Consider the following 18,366-nt stretch of genomic DNA (forward strand, 5'->3'; position numbering starts at 1 on the left):
ATGGGAACTTGAGAAGAGTGAAAGCATAAAAGTGAGGAGGGGCAGCAGGAAAGTTAATTGCTTGCAGAGATTCAGCACAGACTAACTTCTCTGGCTAAAGGAAGTAGACATTTGGAATCATGGAACTCAAGTGCTACAACTGATTGCAACTTTTAAACCTGAATACAAATTTCTAGATACAAATTCAGAGATGGTTTTTCTTTCGAAAAAGTAGTAAGTAATATATAATAAACACTAATAAAATAGTAGAAGGATTTCTAAGAAGACTGCTCAGTCGGAATAATGATTCCCTAGCTGAATATTTGACAGTGAAATGGCATCAATTCTTATTATTAACCATGTAGGTATTCATTTATTCATTCACTCTGTCCCTCTAAAAATCACATGCCCTGTTCATCAGGAACAGTGGTGGTGGTCCACCTTCCACTTGCTTGTCATCAGAGGCTTTGCTTTGCTTTTCAAGCTCTACTTTCCACTCTTCTTTGAAGCACCTGCTGCCTTTCCTTGCCAGGTGCTCAAGGTACTTTTGGGACTGCTCTCATACAGCTGCTAAGCCATTTGGCTATGTTACCATTTGCAGTTTATACCCATCTCCAACCAGGCTTGCCTGCTACTGTTGTAATTGAAGCCATCCCAAGGGAGCTCAAGGCACAGAACAATCCAATGCAACTGGCTGAAAATCTGACCACCAAGTTTTCTACTTGGTGATGTGATGAAACAATGCATTTCATGATTATCCTAGCAATTTTATTGATTCTTTGATCAAATGTTTTATTCTGAACTTCTACTAGAGTATATGCTCAGTAAAACCAGCTGAAGTATTTCAGAATGTTTCCTTCCACAAACAGGCATCCAACCACCTCTTCTTAAAAACACAGGAGGACAAAATATTTTGAGCTTTGAAAACCTTTATCACATAGAAATTGCATGTTTCCAGTCAGCTTTAATATTGGGACCAAGTTGAATACTGATGTAGGTCTGAATGCCTCTTACAGAAAAAGTCAGGTCTTTTCAGAGGTAACATTGCTATTTTCCAGCACAAGGGGCAGTGCCACTGGGCATCACACTTGCATCATCTTACCAACACACTGTCTCATTGTTTTCTAAAACCCTTTTATAACTAATGAGATCTGTTGATTTATTCTTGTTTACCATAAATATGAATGTGCAAATATGATAAAAGGGCAAAGTAGTTTTTGACCACAAATCATTTTTTGTGCCCCATGCAGTTTATAAGAAAATGAATTTGGTTTAGCTGTGTTTATGCTGTCTTCTCTCTGGTCATTTTCAAAACTCGAATATCAGTGTACTTGCAGAAAAAGCAACCTGGAGGCAAATTAAATAAACTACAGAAGAAGCAAACTGTTGGCCCATTAAGCTAATTATTTGTACCCATAATGCAATTGAGGGAATAATGCTTTCCTAAACAGGAAACATATACACTGTTTCACCTGCATGTTTCCATGTAAAACAAACTTATCTGCCCACAACATCTGCACAAGGAGTACTGCAAACCAATTCCTAAACTACCACAATTAGATTGAGTTTTATCTATAAAAATATTCATCAAATCATTTCAAAGAAAAAATTAATCCAAGAAATCCACCTAAGCAGGATAATAGGCCAGTTACTCATAATTAATGGCATGTCATGTTTATATAGAAATTTAACATGGGCAGGATATTCTTCAGGATGATGACATTACAACTGGGACAGTTCTTCCCTTCTTCTCTAAACTCAGATAAAAGAGTTCTGCTGTCATATAACCCTTTTATCAGCTATCTACAATGGAAAAGGAGAAGTCACTGTGCAAAATCTGGAGTCCAAAATTCCTTATGAAGCACCTGTAACTGTAAGTTTCCTAAAAGTGAAAGGTGTCAGCCATATGAAATAGGAAACATTTCCAACATTAAAGATGAGATTTTGTGCTCCAAAATGTAAGCCAAGGCAAATTCTGTCAATGCAACAATTTATGAGAGTCTTGACTTCAGGCCAGATTTCTGCTGCCTGCTTTGGTATCTTCCATGTTTAATCTACTCTGTGCAAATCACTACTATGCATATTGGGAGTTCTCGGTAAAATCCAAAAGCAGTGCAAGATCAGACAATAGAGAGTCATCATGTTCCAAATTACTACCACTGACAAGTGTCCTTGGATTTAGAAGGATGTTCCAGAAAAGAGATAAAGAAAGATATGCATATACTGCATATACCACCAGCAAAGGAAACCTGTGGATTTCAACAAGATACATCTTGGGCTCTCACTGAAGTCTTAGAAGACACATTTTAGTTCTTCCAGTGCACTAGGACTGCTATTTAACCACAGCATAGGTCTTCTGACTCTTCAGAACTTTAAGGGCTCTTCCTCCTTGACTATGTTTTTATCATCTGTCATGTTCCCCTCATATGCAAGTCTTTGGTTTCTGGGCACATACAGTTACCTCGTCTCACCATACAAGAATATGATTTCACATGGAATATAGTTCTTATTCACCATGCAAACTCCTTATTTCCTCACGTTTTTAAAAATCAGCAGAAAATCCCTCCAAAGATTGACACAGCAAGAGTTATTATTTTAAGGTTGGTAATGTTGCAAGATAGGCAAAAAGGGGGTTCTAGTTGTCCTCAAAACCAGCTGGTTTGGACAACAGAAGTGAAGATTTGCTGTCCTCCTACTTCTAATGCCTTTTTTTAGGTTATTGTCTTACAGGCTAGAAGGCACCTGGTAGCACAAATTACAATTGGATGTACATTCTAGAATAAGCCTTAAGATGGGATATCTCAAAATGATGTGGGTAAGATAAGTGACCTTCACAGAAACAAAGCAAAAAAAGAATATCAAAAGAAAAAGGAAGGCATCAAGGACTAGAGTGTAAAAAAAAAAACCTCAAACAATTGCATAACAAATATTAGACTCCTCACTCATACTGCGACTCTGGTACCCTCCTTCAGTGTTGATGCTGGGCTCTAGTATAATTTTTCCATTCAGACAATGCCTTGCTTCACCTGAAGTCCAACTGCAAGGTACCAAACAGCAGGACTGTATTCAAAGGGAATACGTATCAAAACAAAGCATTTGAGATGTTATTTGTTTCTTAGAAGGGCTCAGCTTTTGATGATGCCACAAGACATCTGGTGAGGGATAAGACCTTCAGAATTTAGCCCAGTGAGATTTTAAAAGGACTGAAGGGAAGAGAATCACCAAATATATCAAGAGACACAACAAGGGTGAAGTACCTTTGTCGGAGATTTTTGAGTTATGCTTTTGTTTGTAACTATCTGAAACAGAGAAAGAAATAGAGGGTGAAACTTACATGGGGGAAAAGAAGACAAAAGGCAGAGAAGCCCGAAAGAGAGAAAGAAAAGATAAGAGATGATATATTAAAGGGCAAAGAAAAGTGGAGTCTTGCCGAGAACTTTATTTTATTTCCTTCATGCAAAAACACCAAGAGCATCAGCAGCAGGTGGCAAACATGCAAGCCAGAGAGCAGCAGAATGTTTTGCTGTAATATATGAAGCCCTGAGTGCACTGAGCTGGTAGGACCAGGCTGGAAGCAGAATAAGCTGTCTGGTTGCTACTTACTGTCACAAACATAGGGTTTGTCATGATCATCCTGGGAGGCAGCATCGTTCCGTCTCCTGCCCCCTCCAGATCCCCGAGCCTGCAAGGACAAGAGGAATGTTAGCATTATTCCATCACCAGGTCTCCTTGCACCCCACACCCTCCTATGAAAGATGTGCAGTATAAACTAAACAAATCCTCAGCTTCCATACAGGTTTCTCAAAGTGGTCATGACCCTCCATCTCCTAAGATGTGCTCTATGTTAATGGACCTTGTAAAGCAATGGAGATCCTCTCCACAGATGGCTCATACTGTTCATCCGCAGCAGTAGGTCACTGCCAGCACATATTCAGTCGAGTATCATCACACATTCATTTCTGAAGATGTTCAAATACCTCGCTGAACTGAATATGAACGAATGAATAGATGAACAGGTGTTGAAGAATATACACAAACATTAAATCAGCCAGAAAACAGGCCCCAAATAAAAGAGAGGTCAAATTATTTCCTTCAGTATTTTCAAAGGGGCATTGTTTGTGTTGCTATGTTTTGTTTTCTAGCTGAAAAGCAGTGTGTTGAAATGGTCTTCTGGGACAAAAATACTGTGGCTAATTATAAAATGGAGCTTTGGTCAGTTAGTGGAAAATATTAGATAATGTGGCTACCTGCAATAATAGAAATTACCCAGAAATGTCTCTGCAGTTCCGTGTTCCTAAAATGGACCAAACTGGCAGCTAAAGAAACTGAAAAACTTTGTTTCTCCACAGCACAGACTGCTCTGTCTTGAGCTCCAGGGGTGAGAGTGGAATTCGGCATCAAAACTACTCAGTCCTGACCCTTCTCAGCTGAGATGCCAACAAGAAAACAGCTCATATCTGCCCAATGCTGGAGTTGTGATGTGAAACTGGGAACTGAGCCAAGGCCTTCCATTCTTTCATGTTCACTAATGTACAGTCTGTAAATGACAATCATTTTAGACTTGATCTTTGTTTGAGGAAGTGATCACAGGTGGATGGCTAAATAGTTCTTTATTAATTCTCCTTACTACTCTATTCCTGGAAAAAAATGACAGAATTGCTTCTGCTGCTCCTCTTATTAAGCTGTTCATATTTCTCACTCTAGACAAGGCCACCTGACTCAAATCCTGCAAGCCTTTTTATGTGAAAATAAGAAAAGGACAGAGCTTTGTTAGGTAAAGCTGAAGAAGGTGTAGAAATTCTGAGAATATTCGCACCCAGTCATAAAGGGGCCATAGAAACTTTTTCTCTCTTCTATGAGCTTGGAACAGAACTAGCACTATTAGAATTGTGTTCCACTGGATATTTAAAGAGAAGTAATAAGGAACAGTTTTACACTGGCTGGACAAAGTCTGTTAAAACAGGGATTTATAAAAACTTCACATGTTATTTCCCTGGGATTGCTCAGATCTAACTCTTAACACAGTCCCAAAGGAGAGACATGGATTTGCAGCTATCTGGATGGGGTAAATACTACTATGTATGACAAGGATAACTCTGCCTTCTGCAAAGACATCTGAGCAGTCCAGCACACATGTGTAGACCAAGATCTGTAAGGGTGAACTGAAAAGGAGTTTCACCCTAGAAATGGCCTCAGCAACAATTGTTTGGTGGAAGCTTCTTTACTGACTGTATCATATAAAATCATCTTACAAGTCTGCACTATTTTCTTTCTGACTGCCAGCTCTTTAAACCCCCTTTGGGCAATGAAATCAATCCCAGGCTAGTTCTTTTCTTCCCTTACTGCTGCTAAATGTGCTGCAAGCTGAATTTCAGTCCATGGCAGCTCCTCCACAACCCTCAACTCATCAGGGAATCTTCACATAGACAGGTGATTGGCCCTTATAAATATTTCTGCTGGTACCCAGATTAGGATCCAATTTCCCCATTTTACCAGCTGTGTTGGTTTTTCAGGGCTATGAAAAAGATGTAAAGTCTTATATTTGTCACTAGTCAGTGGCTCTGACTCTATTCACACTCTGAGAACATACCTGTTGAGTAAGAAGGTAATATTTTACATAGGTACATTTCAGAATATGATACTAATTTAGGGTTTTGTTGCTCAGAATTTTGCTTGTCTTACAGTCAGCTGTTCCCTTTCAAACTGTTCTCTACAGAAATGCAGGGGTACAGCATTCGTGGCATGACCACGTGTCACATACACTTTTTCATGCAATGAACAAAGAGGGGGAAATTTTTCAAGTCAATGACTTTCAATGGGACTTGGGTTGCTAAATGTGCTTGGTGCCTTTGAAATTGTCCCACGGGATATCCGGCTGATGAGCAGTCTGTGCAGGTGCATCTGCGTACATCTCATATCTCCTAGAAAACCACTCTGCCAGCTCCTACCACATTGACCCTGTCCAGCAAAAACACTAAAACTCTCTTTCTGTAGATCTACCTCTTCAGCCTTCAGTGTCCTTCCTATGCCCCCATGATTTCATGGGCTGGCCTTGAGGGGACAGGAAACCAAGCAGCTGCCCCAGAGGCACTGAACTGAATGCTCCCTGCTTGCTGTCTGTGCTCCAGGCTGTTGAATTCAGTCATCCACAGCTGCCTTTATTCTCCTGACAGGATGCAGCAAAGACTACAAGACTTGACGTGTGCGGCCTGGACCCATGGCCCAGCAGCCTTGAAGCAGCCAGAGAGAGTAGCCAAAAAGACAGATGGAGAGTCCAGAATTAAAAATAAAGTCATGCTGTAGGGAAAGGAAGGGGCATGTGCAATTTGGAAAGCCCAGAGCAGTAATTCCATTGCATTAATCCTGCATATATGCTGTTAGTCCTTCTCACTCCTCTGAATCCCCAAAGGTCAAACTCCACAGGATCTTGTTTCCTATGCATGTCCTTCCCCTCTTCTGCCCTCTAAAACTACCCTAACCAAGTCCTTCCCAGAAACAAAGAGCAGCCCAGGTTTCATGTTGCCTAATTTTAAATCCTTAGCCTTAATTCCCTATACTGAGTCAGGCTAGAAAAGGGCTGCCTTTAGGAAACTGGCAAAGCTCTTGCGACCAGATGCAATTCAGGCTTATCAGTTTTCAACAGCTAGATAACCTGGCCACAATTCTGAAATTCTAATTTCTACTACATTTTGCTTTGGTTATTGATGCCATCAAATAAAACTAAACATTGCTTGAAGTATGTGGCATTATTCAGACTTCTCTTTTTTGCACTGAAAGAAACCAGGCACTAGCAGAGCAGGAGTTAGTTGCAAGAAAAAAGCAAGCAATCCTGCTGCTTCTGTACTTAATAGGGGGCAAGTTCTAGGGCAGAAAATAAAATATAAATGCATGCTTCAGAATGAATGGGACATCTAGTACCCTCCAACTCCTTTCCTTACAGTACCAGAGAAAAAATTCTGGAACATTTTCCTGAACAGGGAAGCAAAATCTTGCATGTAACACTAACTTCAGGACTTTGTTTGTACTGGTCTGGGACACATGAATACACCAAATCCCATTCTCCTGAGCAGTATATTTCTTCTAGCTCTTTGCTCCCTTTCACTCACCCTATCCAGCATGTGCAATTTACATGAGAGCAACTTATTAGAAAAGAGTTGTTAGCCTGGAATATTAGTTGATTGCTACAGTCAAGCTTATGTACACGTATTGATTCTATCTCCTGGTTTTGGTTACTGGTTCATACAAATCTTCTGAAACTTACATTTTTCTGGAAAATTTTTTTCCAGGTGGGGGTCTTTGGCTAAGAAAGAAAGAAAGAAAGAAACTGGTTCAGGTGATTTTGAGAATAAGGAAGATGATATATATACTTATCCAATTATTAAAGTGCTTTGATCTTATATTAAAGGACTTAAGCTCCAAAATAAAGAGGAGCAGAAAACTGAAACAACACAACAACCAAAGAGGAAACCAAAAGAGAGGGTCTGATGCATAAGTACATTGCAAGTATTCAATGTGGTTTCATGTCTCTTATTAAAAAACTATTATATTCTGCTCATTTGGCCTAAAATGTGGCCCACCTTGCTTGACTTCTATAAACAAATCAAAAGGTACATCTAGAGCTCCTGCACCCCTGCAGCATCCACTGGAGCCAAAGAGAGATGAAAATGCTCAAAACTTCCGAGATTTGTGTTCACATTTATTTAGATGCCTAGCTTACGGGCCCACAATTGAAAATGTTGATTCCAAGTTTAAAATGTTGGCCTCGTTATTTAACTGGTACCCTGATGAATTGTGAAGACATCTTAGGTAAGAGAAGGGACAGAGTCCCCTAAGGATAAAATATTGCCCTTTTCAAGCAAATGGAAGATTTGCCATGGGCTCAAGAGAGCCAGTGTCAACCACAAAATGCTACCCCAGAGAAAGTTGCAAAACTTATTAACACAGTTCAAGTTACTTTTATTAATACTTTTTTGGCTGTCATAACTGAATTTGCTGCTTTTCTGTAATTAGTAAAGGTTTTTTTAAGGAGAATTGTAATAGCAGGATGTCATAATAGTTCTTACAGTTTACATTACAATTGTAAATACAACGCTAAAATAAATCTCCCCCAAATTTTTACTCTCAAAATAGTCCTTTTCTTTCGCAGCCGTTCACAAAAGTAAACCGAAAACATATTAAAAATCTATTACATATGACTGAAAATTACCTATAGTGTTATCACTATCAGATATTCATGGATAAATACTTTGCATACATAATACACATGAGAAATATACACTATATCTCTGCAGAGGTTTGCTTCCCTCCTTTCCATTCCAATAAACTCTCCACTTACCCGTCCTCTAGGCCTGTTCTTTCGTTTTGGAATATCTTCTTCCAAGTCTTCTTCCTCGTTCACTTCGTCTGCATTTTCATCATTTTCTAAAACCCTCTGTGGTTGAACAACAAACAGGAATGGTTAGAACAAAAAAGGAGGACACATAAAACCAACTACTACTCTTTACCACAGTGACTATGGGTTATCACAGTTGATACAAAGCCAAATCAGATCGCAGTACCTCTGCTTCTCTCTACCAAAGCAAAATTTTCACTCTTTTCCACCCTAAGATCTCCAGGGAATTCCTACTAAAAAACTACTACTGATATCAGTCAACTATGATAAAAAGGTTCCTAAGAACAAATACTAGAAGCACTGAGTACCAATATTCCAAGACAACACAAATATTAGTATGCATAACTGCAGGCCCTGTCTGGGAATTTGTTTGCCTGGGTTTTTTATTTTCATTTGTTGCAATTTAAATTATTTTGTTTTCTTCTAATTGTGAGAGTGCACTTCAGGAATACAAAACCAGTGGTTTTCTCCTTGGTAGCTCACAATCTTCTCTCTTGAGCAAAAATAGAGAAAATTCCTCCATATATTCCAGAATGGATCTAAAAAGCCATGTTTTGTAGGGCTTGCACCACAGGTACAACTCTAATCTGGAAGCAGAAAGTTTGTTGAATGAGGATGCTGAGGAATTAGAGCTCACAAAACTGTGAGATGCCTGGTCCAGGCAATTTCAATCTTTTAATTTGATCTTTTGAAATGTAACTTCTACAGAACCAAACACAGGCTGGCTGTCCTGCATGAAAACATGTACAAGTCAGATGTCACATGGAAAAAGGCCAGACAAATCAGCACAACACTGATGTGGGAAGAAGTCCCATTGAAATTCCCTCAACCTTTGGCATTTCTGCTAGAAATACAGAAATTTGCCCCAGCCACTCCTACCATTTATGGTGCTGTGCCATTTTGCAAGGGACTAATCTGGAATCACTAACTTACCTTTGCCATGCTAACATTCATTTAAATTACAGCCACAATGCAGAGTCAAATAGTGACATCAAAGTGATAGGAATGTTCTTCATTCTTACTGTATTTGTCCCTTCTCTCTAATTTCTACTTAAAAGCTATTTGAGAGCCAGCACATGGGGAACAGGAGAAAATCAGTCTCTTTCTCTCTTTCTCTCTTTTCCACATACCTCAAGCACCAAATTCTGAATTTGTGGGAAAGAATACAACAGAAATTTCAACTTTCAAAACATCTGTATTTAGAAGGTCAGTTACAAAAGTTTATTCTTACTTTATCAACTTAATTTCTAAGACTAATACTGGTCAGTGCATTTCAAACAAGTTGTTTGGATCAAGTGTTTTGCTTCTTCTATTTTTGAATATCAGGAGGCTGTTAATGAGCTCTGACCATCATGAACTACAATTTCACATAATACTGGAGGTGCTAAATACTAGAGGGTGTAAAAGTTAAACAGGTTCCAGTTCTGCATACATTAATTGAATTCATCTTAGGACTGAAGTGCTTGAAAAATGTACATGAGGAGACTTTAAGAATGTAGGTAAGAAAACAGGCAAACTTAGTGATGTGAGTTTGTATTTTTCCATTTCTTCATATCTTAAAGTATCTCAAAAAATCCCCAACAAAACAGGGGCAACCACATCATATGTGGGAGGGAAAGAAGCTAATTTACAACAATCATACTACACAACAGTTAAGTGAAATATTACAAACCACTTTCTTCCTGTAAAATTGAAGCATCAATTTAGGAAAGAGATAATATGTAACCAAGTGTGAATTTGGTGACAATGCCAGAGTAATTACTTTAATCCTTGATAGAAGGGGCATAACCTTTCTGCTTCATGGTCAGAAGGCTGCTCTAACTCTTCTCAAACTCTAATTCTTCTCCATCAACCAATGGAGATACACATTCAATACCAATTTGCTGCAGGGTAAAATTCTCAATCATGTTACATACCAGCTGTACTGCAGGTTCCAATACTTGTATCTATTTAGCAGGGGGAACCCTTATATGTTTTAGCAGAGTAACTTTTCTTTTCCTATTATGTCTTTCTAAAAGTTTCCCAGCCCTAGGTAATTTGGTGCAGCCAAGCACCAAGTCGTCTTCTCCTGACAGACCTGTGAATTTGGGAGGGTGGCAAGTGGCTGGGTCTCAGGTGGGAATTACAATGATGTCTATCCCACCTGCTCACTCTCACCACCATTGAGGCTGGGCCCTTTAGAGTTACAGCACAGACAAGTACACAAAGGAACAAAGGAGAGATTTGCGATCTCTTATTTGTCATACCGATGAAGGCACTGATTGTGATTTTCATCTGGTACAGTCTAGCTGCCAGGTGCCAAAGTACACACTGAAAGCTGCCTACTAGTGAAGGCTTTGGCAATCATTGTTCTACAGACTGAATCCAGATAAGCTATGCTAGCATAAAATAAAGCAGCAAGACATGCCTTTTGCATCTGTTCTGATGAAACCAGCATCCAGTTGACAGGTCACAGCTACAGCAGTTTAGCTGAAAATCTGTTCTGTTTTTTTGCACTGTTCTGCAATGCCTGGATTTATGTCACTTCCACCATCTCTGAGGTCTCTTTTCTCAGACTGCTACTGGGGATCATTTGGGAGCTCAGATCACACAGCAACATTCAAAAGCACTTGCAATTTCACAAGGATGCTGCACCATGACTTCTTGTGACCTTGAAAGCAGGTAAAAACAGACCTTTGGTAAGAGCTCTCAGCTTCATAGACCCAGATATACTACTGAAGAAGCAAACACAGAGCAAGGCTCATGCCAAGCTTTTCCCCATTCCATGAGCATGGCATGCTTCCTCTTTGATGGTGCTCTTTTACCTGTGCAACAGGGAATGGGAGACCCAATTGTGCTGCCCTTACCTGTGCAAAATTTCTAACAAATAGAGCAGTAGGACTGGCCTCCAGGTAATACAGATCTGATGTTTATGTTTTTCTGTTTCATTTCGCATGGGACTGACCCCTCAAATTTTTTCTTCTTTTAGGTACAGATGCAACATTTTGTATCTCTCCCAAAATTACCAAATTTGACACAGTGCTAATAACTCTCACTAAAAATCCCTAAAAAGACTCACGACACAATGGTGTTTTAGCATCAGCAAAGATGTGCTGCTGTTGGACAGGCCCACTTTCCTAGTGATTTAAGATGTTTTAAAAGTGCCATATACAAGAACCCTTTATACTAGCTGAATTCCTTCTTTAACAAACCTACAATTGTGTTTTGGCTTTTAACTGTTGAAGGATTAATTTAAATCTTGACAATTTTTATAACCATAATGCATGTGAAAAGGCAATATTTCTCATACTACATAACTAATAATAATTGAAATATTTAAGATTACATTTTTTTAGGATATTTGTTTTTCTTGAATACCTCCAGAAGGCCACATACTATTAAAAAAAAACAGGCAAGGCAATGACATGTTTTAATCTACAGCAGCTGTGAATCCATATTGAAATCCATGAAACTCACTTTAAATGTGAACCATTAAAATTCAGTTTATAGTTGGGATCCACCTCAGCTTCTCAGTTTTTTAATGTAATTATCTCATAGTGCTGCAAAATAAGTTCAAACACAGGACCTGTGCAGAACAGTTAAACAACAAAGATTCTTGTGACAAAAGAAGCGTGTGAGATACTGATATCATTTTGAGCATCACAGCATAGCACAAAGGTTTGATAACATTTTGGCAGTAGAATGACACAACAATCTACAGATACCCTGTTTTGCCACAGGACAAGAGACTCTTAGAGACAAACTGTAAAATCCAGTCTGATGTCAGGGCATGGGGCTCTCCCTTACCTGGATTTCTTGTATAGTGTCTTCCTCTTTAGTGTCTGTTTTTTTCTCTATTGCCTCTCCACGCAGCAAAGCTTCCAGAGTTGTACTTTCTGAGGTGAACCCATCTTTTTTCAGAGGCAGATCAACTTCTGAAAAACAAAACACACTCACTGTGTGTCTCCCCCAAAGGGCTAACAAGAAGAAGGACAGAGTTGTCAAGCAGATGATGAACAGACTTTCAAACTTGTTTCTATCTGAAAAGGAAGATCTTCAAGTTCATTTAACCACTAAGAAACTCCATTTATGATTAATTTCTATCCTATTGAAAACCTGATATCTTTTCATTTTCTGTGCTTGTTTACAGGAAAAAAAGGCTGGATATACTTCGTCAGAAGGAAAAAAATGGGGGGAAAATCCTTCTTCTTTGTGTAAACTCCCTATGCTTTAAATAAAGAACAAAACCCCAGCTTTTTAAGATACTGAAATTACAAATATGAAGAATCTGATCTCCTGAAGAAGAAAAGTATTTTAATGCAATTTAGCATCTGGCACAGTTTATATAGCACAGCTTCAATCCTGATTCTTCTACACCAGGGCATGTTCCACATGTGGGAAAACAGAAAGTGTGGGGGGCACTGATGAGACCTTACTTCGAAAAATAAAGAGATGTGTCATGAATCTCCCTGCAATATTGACTAGATAAAATCCCTGGTTGCCTCTAGCTGGCAGTACCAGAAAGAAACCCAGTTATGAGTGCAGAATCTTGCTCATAAAATGGGACAACACCCAGTCACTGCAGGAAGAGCCACAGGCTGGCTTGGAAACAGTCTGGGGACAGAGTTCCAAAGACACTGGATTTATGAGGAAGTTTGATGCAACTTGCTGGAGAAGTGAAGGAGCAGAGCCTTATTCCCCTTTCAAATGCTGCCACTAGATTATGAGGCAATGCAGCAGACAGGCAAATACAGCATGTTAACTTTAGCAAGATAATAAAATATACCTGGGAAATAATCCAGTTTTCCTTGTACATCCTAGCCTCTACCCCACTCATACAGGGGCTCATTTTGAGCAATCCCCTGTCAGGGATATATCCTGCACATGTCTTTACCTGACACTGCCAGGCATGGATTTCTAAAGTACTCCCTCCCTTCTAAAATGAATTCCTTTCTCTAGACCGATATATTTACAAGTAATAATGTACAAGAACGATGCTTACAAATCAGCATCTGGTGTCCTTAATTCACTGTTCTGTCTGCTTATGCTTTAAGAACTGTGTTTTGTTCTGCCTGAAACTCCCTGCCTTTCTATCACAATGAGCTGTAAATTCTGCAGGGCAGAAATTCATGTGTTTTTCAAGTCTCAAATCACTCCTGCAAACCAAATAATGAATGAGCACTTCCACCTGGGACAGTAACATATAATCTGTTTCTTGGGGGCAGTTGCATACCAGGAATATGTTTGTTCTATATATGAAAAACTTTCAGTTATCAAATGATTCAGCGTCCCTGATCTGTACTTCCACAATGTACTTCCTCCAGTCTTCTGAAGTGGGAGAGCATTGCTCAGCCAATAACCACAGAAAATCCAGTAGAAATTCCAGAAAAAGCTATTCTATTCATGGAGGGAAAGGCTGGGTACAAACCATGCAGAAAACCCAAACCACTGGGATTTTAAAGGAAACTCCCAGGACAACCCACACAATGGGATGGGGTCAACTGTGAATTGATCCCCCTTCTCATCACAAGGAGCTCTATTCAATCAGGCCTCTGTTTTCAGCATTAAGCTCTGCATACGTATCCCATTATGGCCCCTTCCCCAACTTCTCCCTTGCCTGAACTATAAAAAAGACAGAAAGTCAAAAGAGAATCATACAGATTGAATTTCCCTGTATGAATGCCTAGTACCTCCCTCTGGATCCAGACATTTCAATAGAAAGAAGAGATTTTTATGTGATTTATGTGCAAATCCCAATGCTTGAATCTGAAGTCACTGAGGAACCTCCATAATCATCTCTGGATGTGGGCTTGGCTTGGGTTCAAAGTCCTGTGCTTGGGTGCAAAAGGGCATTTGCTCTGTATTTAGAACCTTGAGGGACTGCAAACCCCAAGGGGTCATCATACATTCAGCAAGCAAAGAAGCTTCAAGCAAGCTCAAGGGCATTGGAAACAAACATGTCCTCACTGTGACAAGCTCTGCCTGTCTCTGGATACCAATACATTCAGCAAATGAATGTGTTAGAAAAGGAAATGAGCAAGGAAAGGCTGAGGGATAAGTGGAACATATATGAAGGTGGAACTACTCTCCATTTATTCCAGAGATATCAAAAACAAAGTTTGAAAAGAGGGAAAGGTAGGTTTTAAGATCAAAACAGGCAGCTGTCTTTAATAGGCATGGTTGTTCTGTGTGGCACTGCTACTTCCCAATAACTCCAGGAGAACTTTTCATCCAAAACTCTCAGAGCATTTTCTAATTACTAAATTTAACATCCTACTGACAAGGCATTGTAAGGTAATATTTTTATTCACAGTTGATGGGGAGACTGAATCACCAAGAAGTTAAGTTAGTGAGCTGGGCATCCAGGGAAAATAAACTCGGTGTCTGCCTCCCATTTTCCCCCTAAGCTGACTGCCATTCAACTCCTTCATTTTCTTCTCCACTGGTAGCTTCTATGAACACATTTTAATTCCTAAATAGCTCTAGAAAGTGGGAAAAAGCAGACACTATCTTATCTGGAATGTAAAGTCTACAGCATAAAAACCTTCAGAGGTCCAAAGACAATCCCTCATAATGAATTCAGTCTTTAATAAATCCGATCCTTCCTGAAGATGGTTAGTCTGTAAAGGGTACAGTAATGAAGACAGGAAATTATGTTTCCAAACCTGTTTTTGAATCCCCACAGATGAAAATCCTCTAAAATCGAAAAGATAGTTCAGTTAACCTACAGTTAACCTACAGAAATAGTTAAACACTACCAGGGATCAATTAATTAATTTCATTAAACCCCTTATTTTCTCTTAGCTATTTAACAAGCCATGATTTTCCCAGGTGGGGTCTGTTCCACTCATTGTCCTGCTTATGAAGGTACCAGCCAGTGCCTGAAGCTTCAAACAAGGCCAGAGGGAGACTCTTCTGGGCTTAAGAAATTAAACTGTGGCCCTGTGCTTGCCTCTACTCTGATATTGCTCATGCCACACTATGCAGTCACTTCACAAGTTACTGTAGAAGCTGTGAACATCTGCCATGAGAGAAATGATAAAGAACTTACCCACCCTAATGCTGTGTTTCATCCTGAGAGATAAATGCAGTATCCCTTCCAGTTATCCTAAATCTGGCCCTTCTGAGAATACACAGAATAGCCCAGCCTTTTCTGAATTTTGATACTCTTTTACCTCAATGTTTTCCCACCTGATAGAGTCCAACAGTTTAACTATTTTTGAAAGGAGTGCTTCACTTTATCTGTTGCCCGCCCCCTTGCTCTTACTGGGGAAAATAGAAGTTCTTGACAAATTTTTTTGTAGTTTCTTTTAATTCCTCTCCTTTCAAGGATAAAGAGTCACAATCTTTTCTGTTACTCAGCTGTGGGAAGTTTTCCATATGCTCCTGACAAACCTCTCTGAACTTTCCCTCGTTATACACCAGTCTTCCCAAGATACTACACCTGGCATTTTCAGATGAAACCACATCCCCCATTTAAACAAATGAATTATGGTATTGTTTAGATTGCTCCTCAGACTGTGTCTTTCAATGGCCAAGTTATTTATTAAGCAGAACAATAAGGAATCTTGTAATGGGGACAAGAACTTCCCATAAGGAATACATTCCAACACTGAGGTACATATTATAATGCCCATCCCGCTGCCCACTCCCCAAGCATATGGACACCTCCCCAGAGTGCTCTGCACAGACCTTCCCGGCCATGATTGCTCTCAATAACTTCATAGTATCTGCAAATCTTTGAGCTGACAAGGCATTCCCACTCTGCAGCTTGTTCATTACTGTATCACACAGCACAGGACCAAGCACTTAAACTTGATGCACCAGCTGTAAGCCCTTATCTACAATGAAAGTTCTTTCTTCCATTGTCTTTTATTTCAAAAGTTTTGATCCAAGACAGTTCTCAATTTCTCTTTGGAGACATAACAAAGTTCTTCAGAATATTTAAGAGAATTGTCAACCCCCCTACCTATTACTTTTTACTAATCATGTAAAGAATTTTGAGAAAGTAGTGAGACATGCTTTTCTTTGGAAGGAAAATTGTAGTTTGTTAGAACCACCTATATCATAATTTCCCAGGTGCTTTATTGCTTATATGTAATTACTGTTTCAATCCATTTCTCAGATGTTCATGTAGAATTTATGTGTCTTTAAATCTTTGAATCACATCCAAATCCTTTTTAAATATAGGTAATAGCATTTGCTACCCACTAATTGTTCTACAATCATTGTAACTTCTAGTTTGTATCACAAGCTCTTCTTCAAACATTACAATTTCAGAGAACATAATCTTTATTACAAGTAATAACAACCAGTAAAGTCATAATTAAAAGATTACTCTTTAATATGAAAATTTTAAGAAGGTTTGGAGATAAATTTCCTTCTGATTAGTACCATAAATACAATAGCACATGGTTAATATAGCAGAAACAAGAAGTAGTAAGAACTATACAAAATGGAAATGCCAAATCAACAAAAGTCATCAATGAAAAATAAAATGTTATTTAAGAATTCTTCCTGTTTTAGTAAACCATCATGTTCTTGGTGCCACAGCTAAATATTGTGCATATATTATAATTCAAATGTGTGTGTGTGCATATAATTATAATTTATGTTTCTTAACTTGGCAGAGTCCCTTTCATAGAGATTAAATTAACGTGGTTATTTCTGCTTACCAGCTCAGTGCAGCAACCTCTCTGTTTATTAAGGTCCTGAGATTGCAGTGGTAGAATCTGAACAAGCATCCATGCCAGTATCATTCCTGTATCTGTTTTCTATTGAACTGCTGCCTCCAAAAGAAGCACATTTTCACAAATCCCACAAAATGGTGGGATTTTTCAAGTTTCAATCTGCCAAAATAGCAAAATAGCTGCAAATTCCTGTCCTTAAATAAGCTATATTTGGTTTACAACGCATTGAGAGCTAAGCAACTTTTCAATGTCTCTTTGAAACATAAATTAAAAACAATCATCCCTTTTTCTATACAGTGCAATGTATTTGTTTTACAGTGGATCATTTCCATCTCCACAGTAGCAGCTGCCACCCAAACCATCATCTCTGTGCACTCGTAAAGCAGCTCCATTTCCAGTTCTAATTGGGAACAGAGATACTTATTGGGTGAGTTCCAGCATGATCTATCACGCCAGAGACAGCTACTATGCAAACCAAAGCAATCCGGCTTCCAAAAACCCTCTTAGACAAACACTGACTTTGCACATAGATTCTTGCGTTTTTGTTTCTTGGTGCCATTCTTTTGGAACATAAAAAGTGTCAGAGGAAACTATACATTACGAGTCCATGAAGCGTTGTTTAGGATGGATAAATCCAAGGATATTACCTTAATAACCACTACCTCTTTAAAATCATATAGGTGGTCTAAAAAAGCCACCTAATTCACAGTAAACAGAACTACTGCTGAGTGAATGCAGCCTCTAAGCTCATTAAGAGGATGTGGCAGGATGTGTCTGAAAGTGCAGTGCAGTGGCTCAGCAAGCAATTAAATCCCATGACAGTTTAAAATGAGAATCCATCAGTGTCACAAGAGTGTGAAGCCTCAGCATCTCTGCTGTTCCCACCCCCAGCGTTTTATTTATTATGGCGTATTGGGAACATGGGAAGTCAAAAAGATTATAATGAAATATGCCATATAAAAACCAGATTAAGCCTGCTCTTCTTTGGGGAAATATGCAGAGAGAGAAGCTGTCTGTTAGCTGTCGAGTTTGCAAAAGATACCATCTTTTGGGATGGTGCTCTCTGCCAGCAGACAGAGTGCCCCAGGGGAAATGGTGGTGAAAAACCCAGACAAGCAGCATCCATCCATCCATCATACGCTCATCTCCACATCTCCAAGGCACAAATATAGCGGTAGAGTGCAAAGGGTGGGGGCAGGGGGATGGAATCCCTTAAGAAAGAATGGGGAGACAATGCCTTATGTGAATAGCTACATTCTGTAGCTTTTCTGTGCAGGCACGGCCAGACTCTCCTTAGCTTGTTTGCTTGCTTGTTGTGTCCATGGC

General features: G+C 39.2%; 1 protein-coding gene across 10 annotated transcripts in view; it reads right to left on the minus strand.

Moving 5' to 3' along the window:
- DPF3 (double PHD fingers 3) overlaps window positions 1-18,366 on the minus strand; it is a 189,372-nt gene that overhangs the window by 58,876 nt on the left and 112,130 nt on the right. For 5 of the 10 annotated variants that reach the window (XR_012580820.1, XM_074542919.1, XM_026793791.2 and 2 more), the window contains exons 4-8: window positions 12,158-12,285; window positions 8,315-8,410; window positions 7,241-7,279; window positions 3,583-3,661; window positions 3,237-3,278 (exon numbers count right to left, since the gene is read on the minus strand). Coding sequence is in view for 7 of the 10 variants with exons in the window: in XM_074542919.1 (XP_074399020.1) it covers window positions 3,237-3,278; window positions 3,583-3,661; window positions 7,241-7,279; window positions 8,315-8,410; window positions 12,158-12,285 (384 nt within the window). In the remaining 3 variants the exon portion in view is untranslated. The remainder of the gene's footprint in view (window positions 1-3,236; window positions 3,279-3,582; window positions 3,662-7,240; window positions 7,280-8,314; window positions 8,411-12,157; window positions 12,286-18,366) is intronic. The other 5 variants (XR_012580822.1, XM_005479960.4, XR_012580823.1 and 2 more) reach the window with 3 other exon arrangements.

Source organism: Zonotrichia albicollis, chromosome 6 (assembly GCF_047830755.1).
Source record: "Zonotrichia albicollis isolate bZonAlb1 chromosome 6, bZonAlb1.hap1, whole genome shotgun sequence".
Lineage (NCBI taxonomy): Eukaryota > Metazoa > Chordata > Aves > Passeriformes > Passerellidae > Zonotrichia > Zonotrichia albicollis.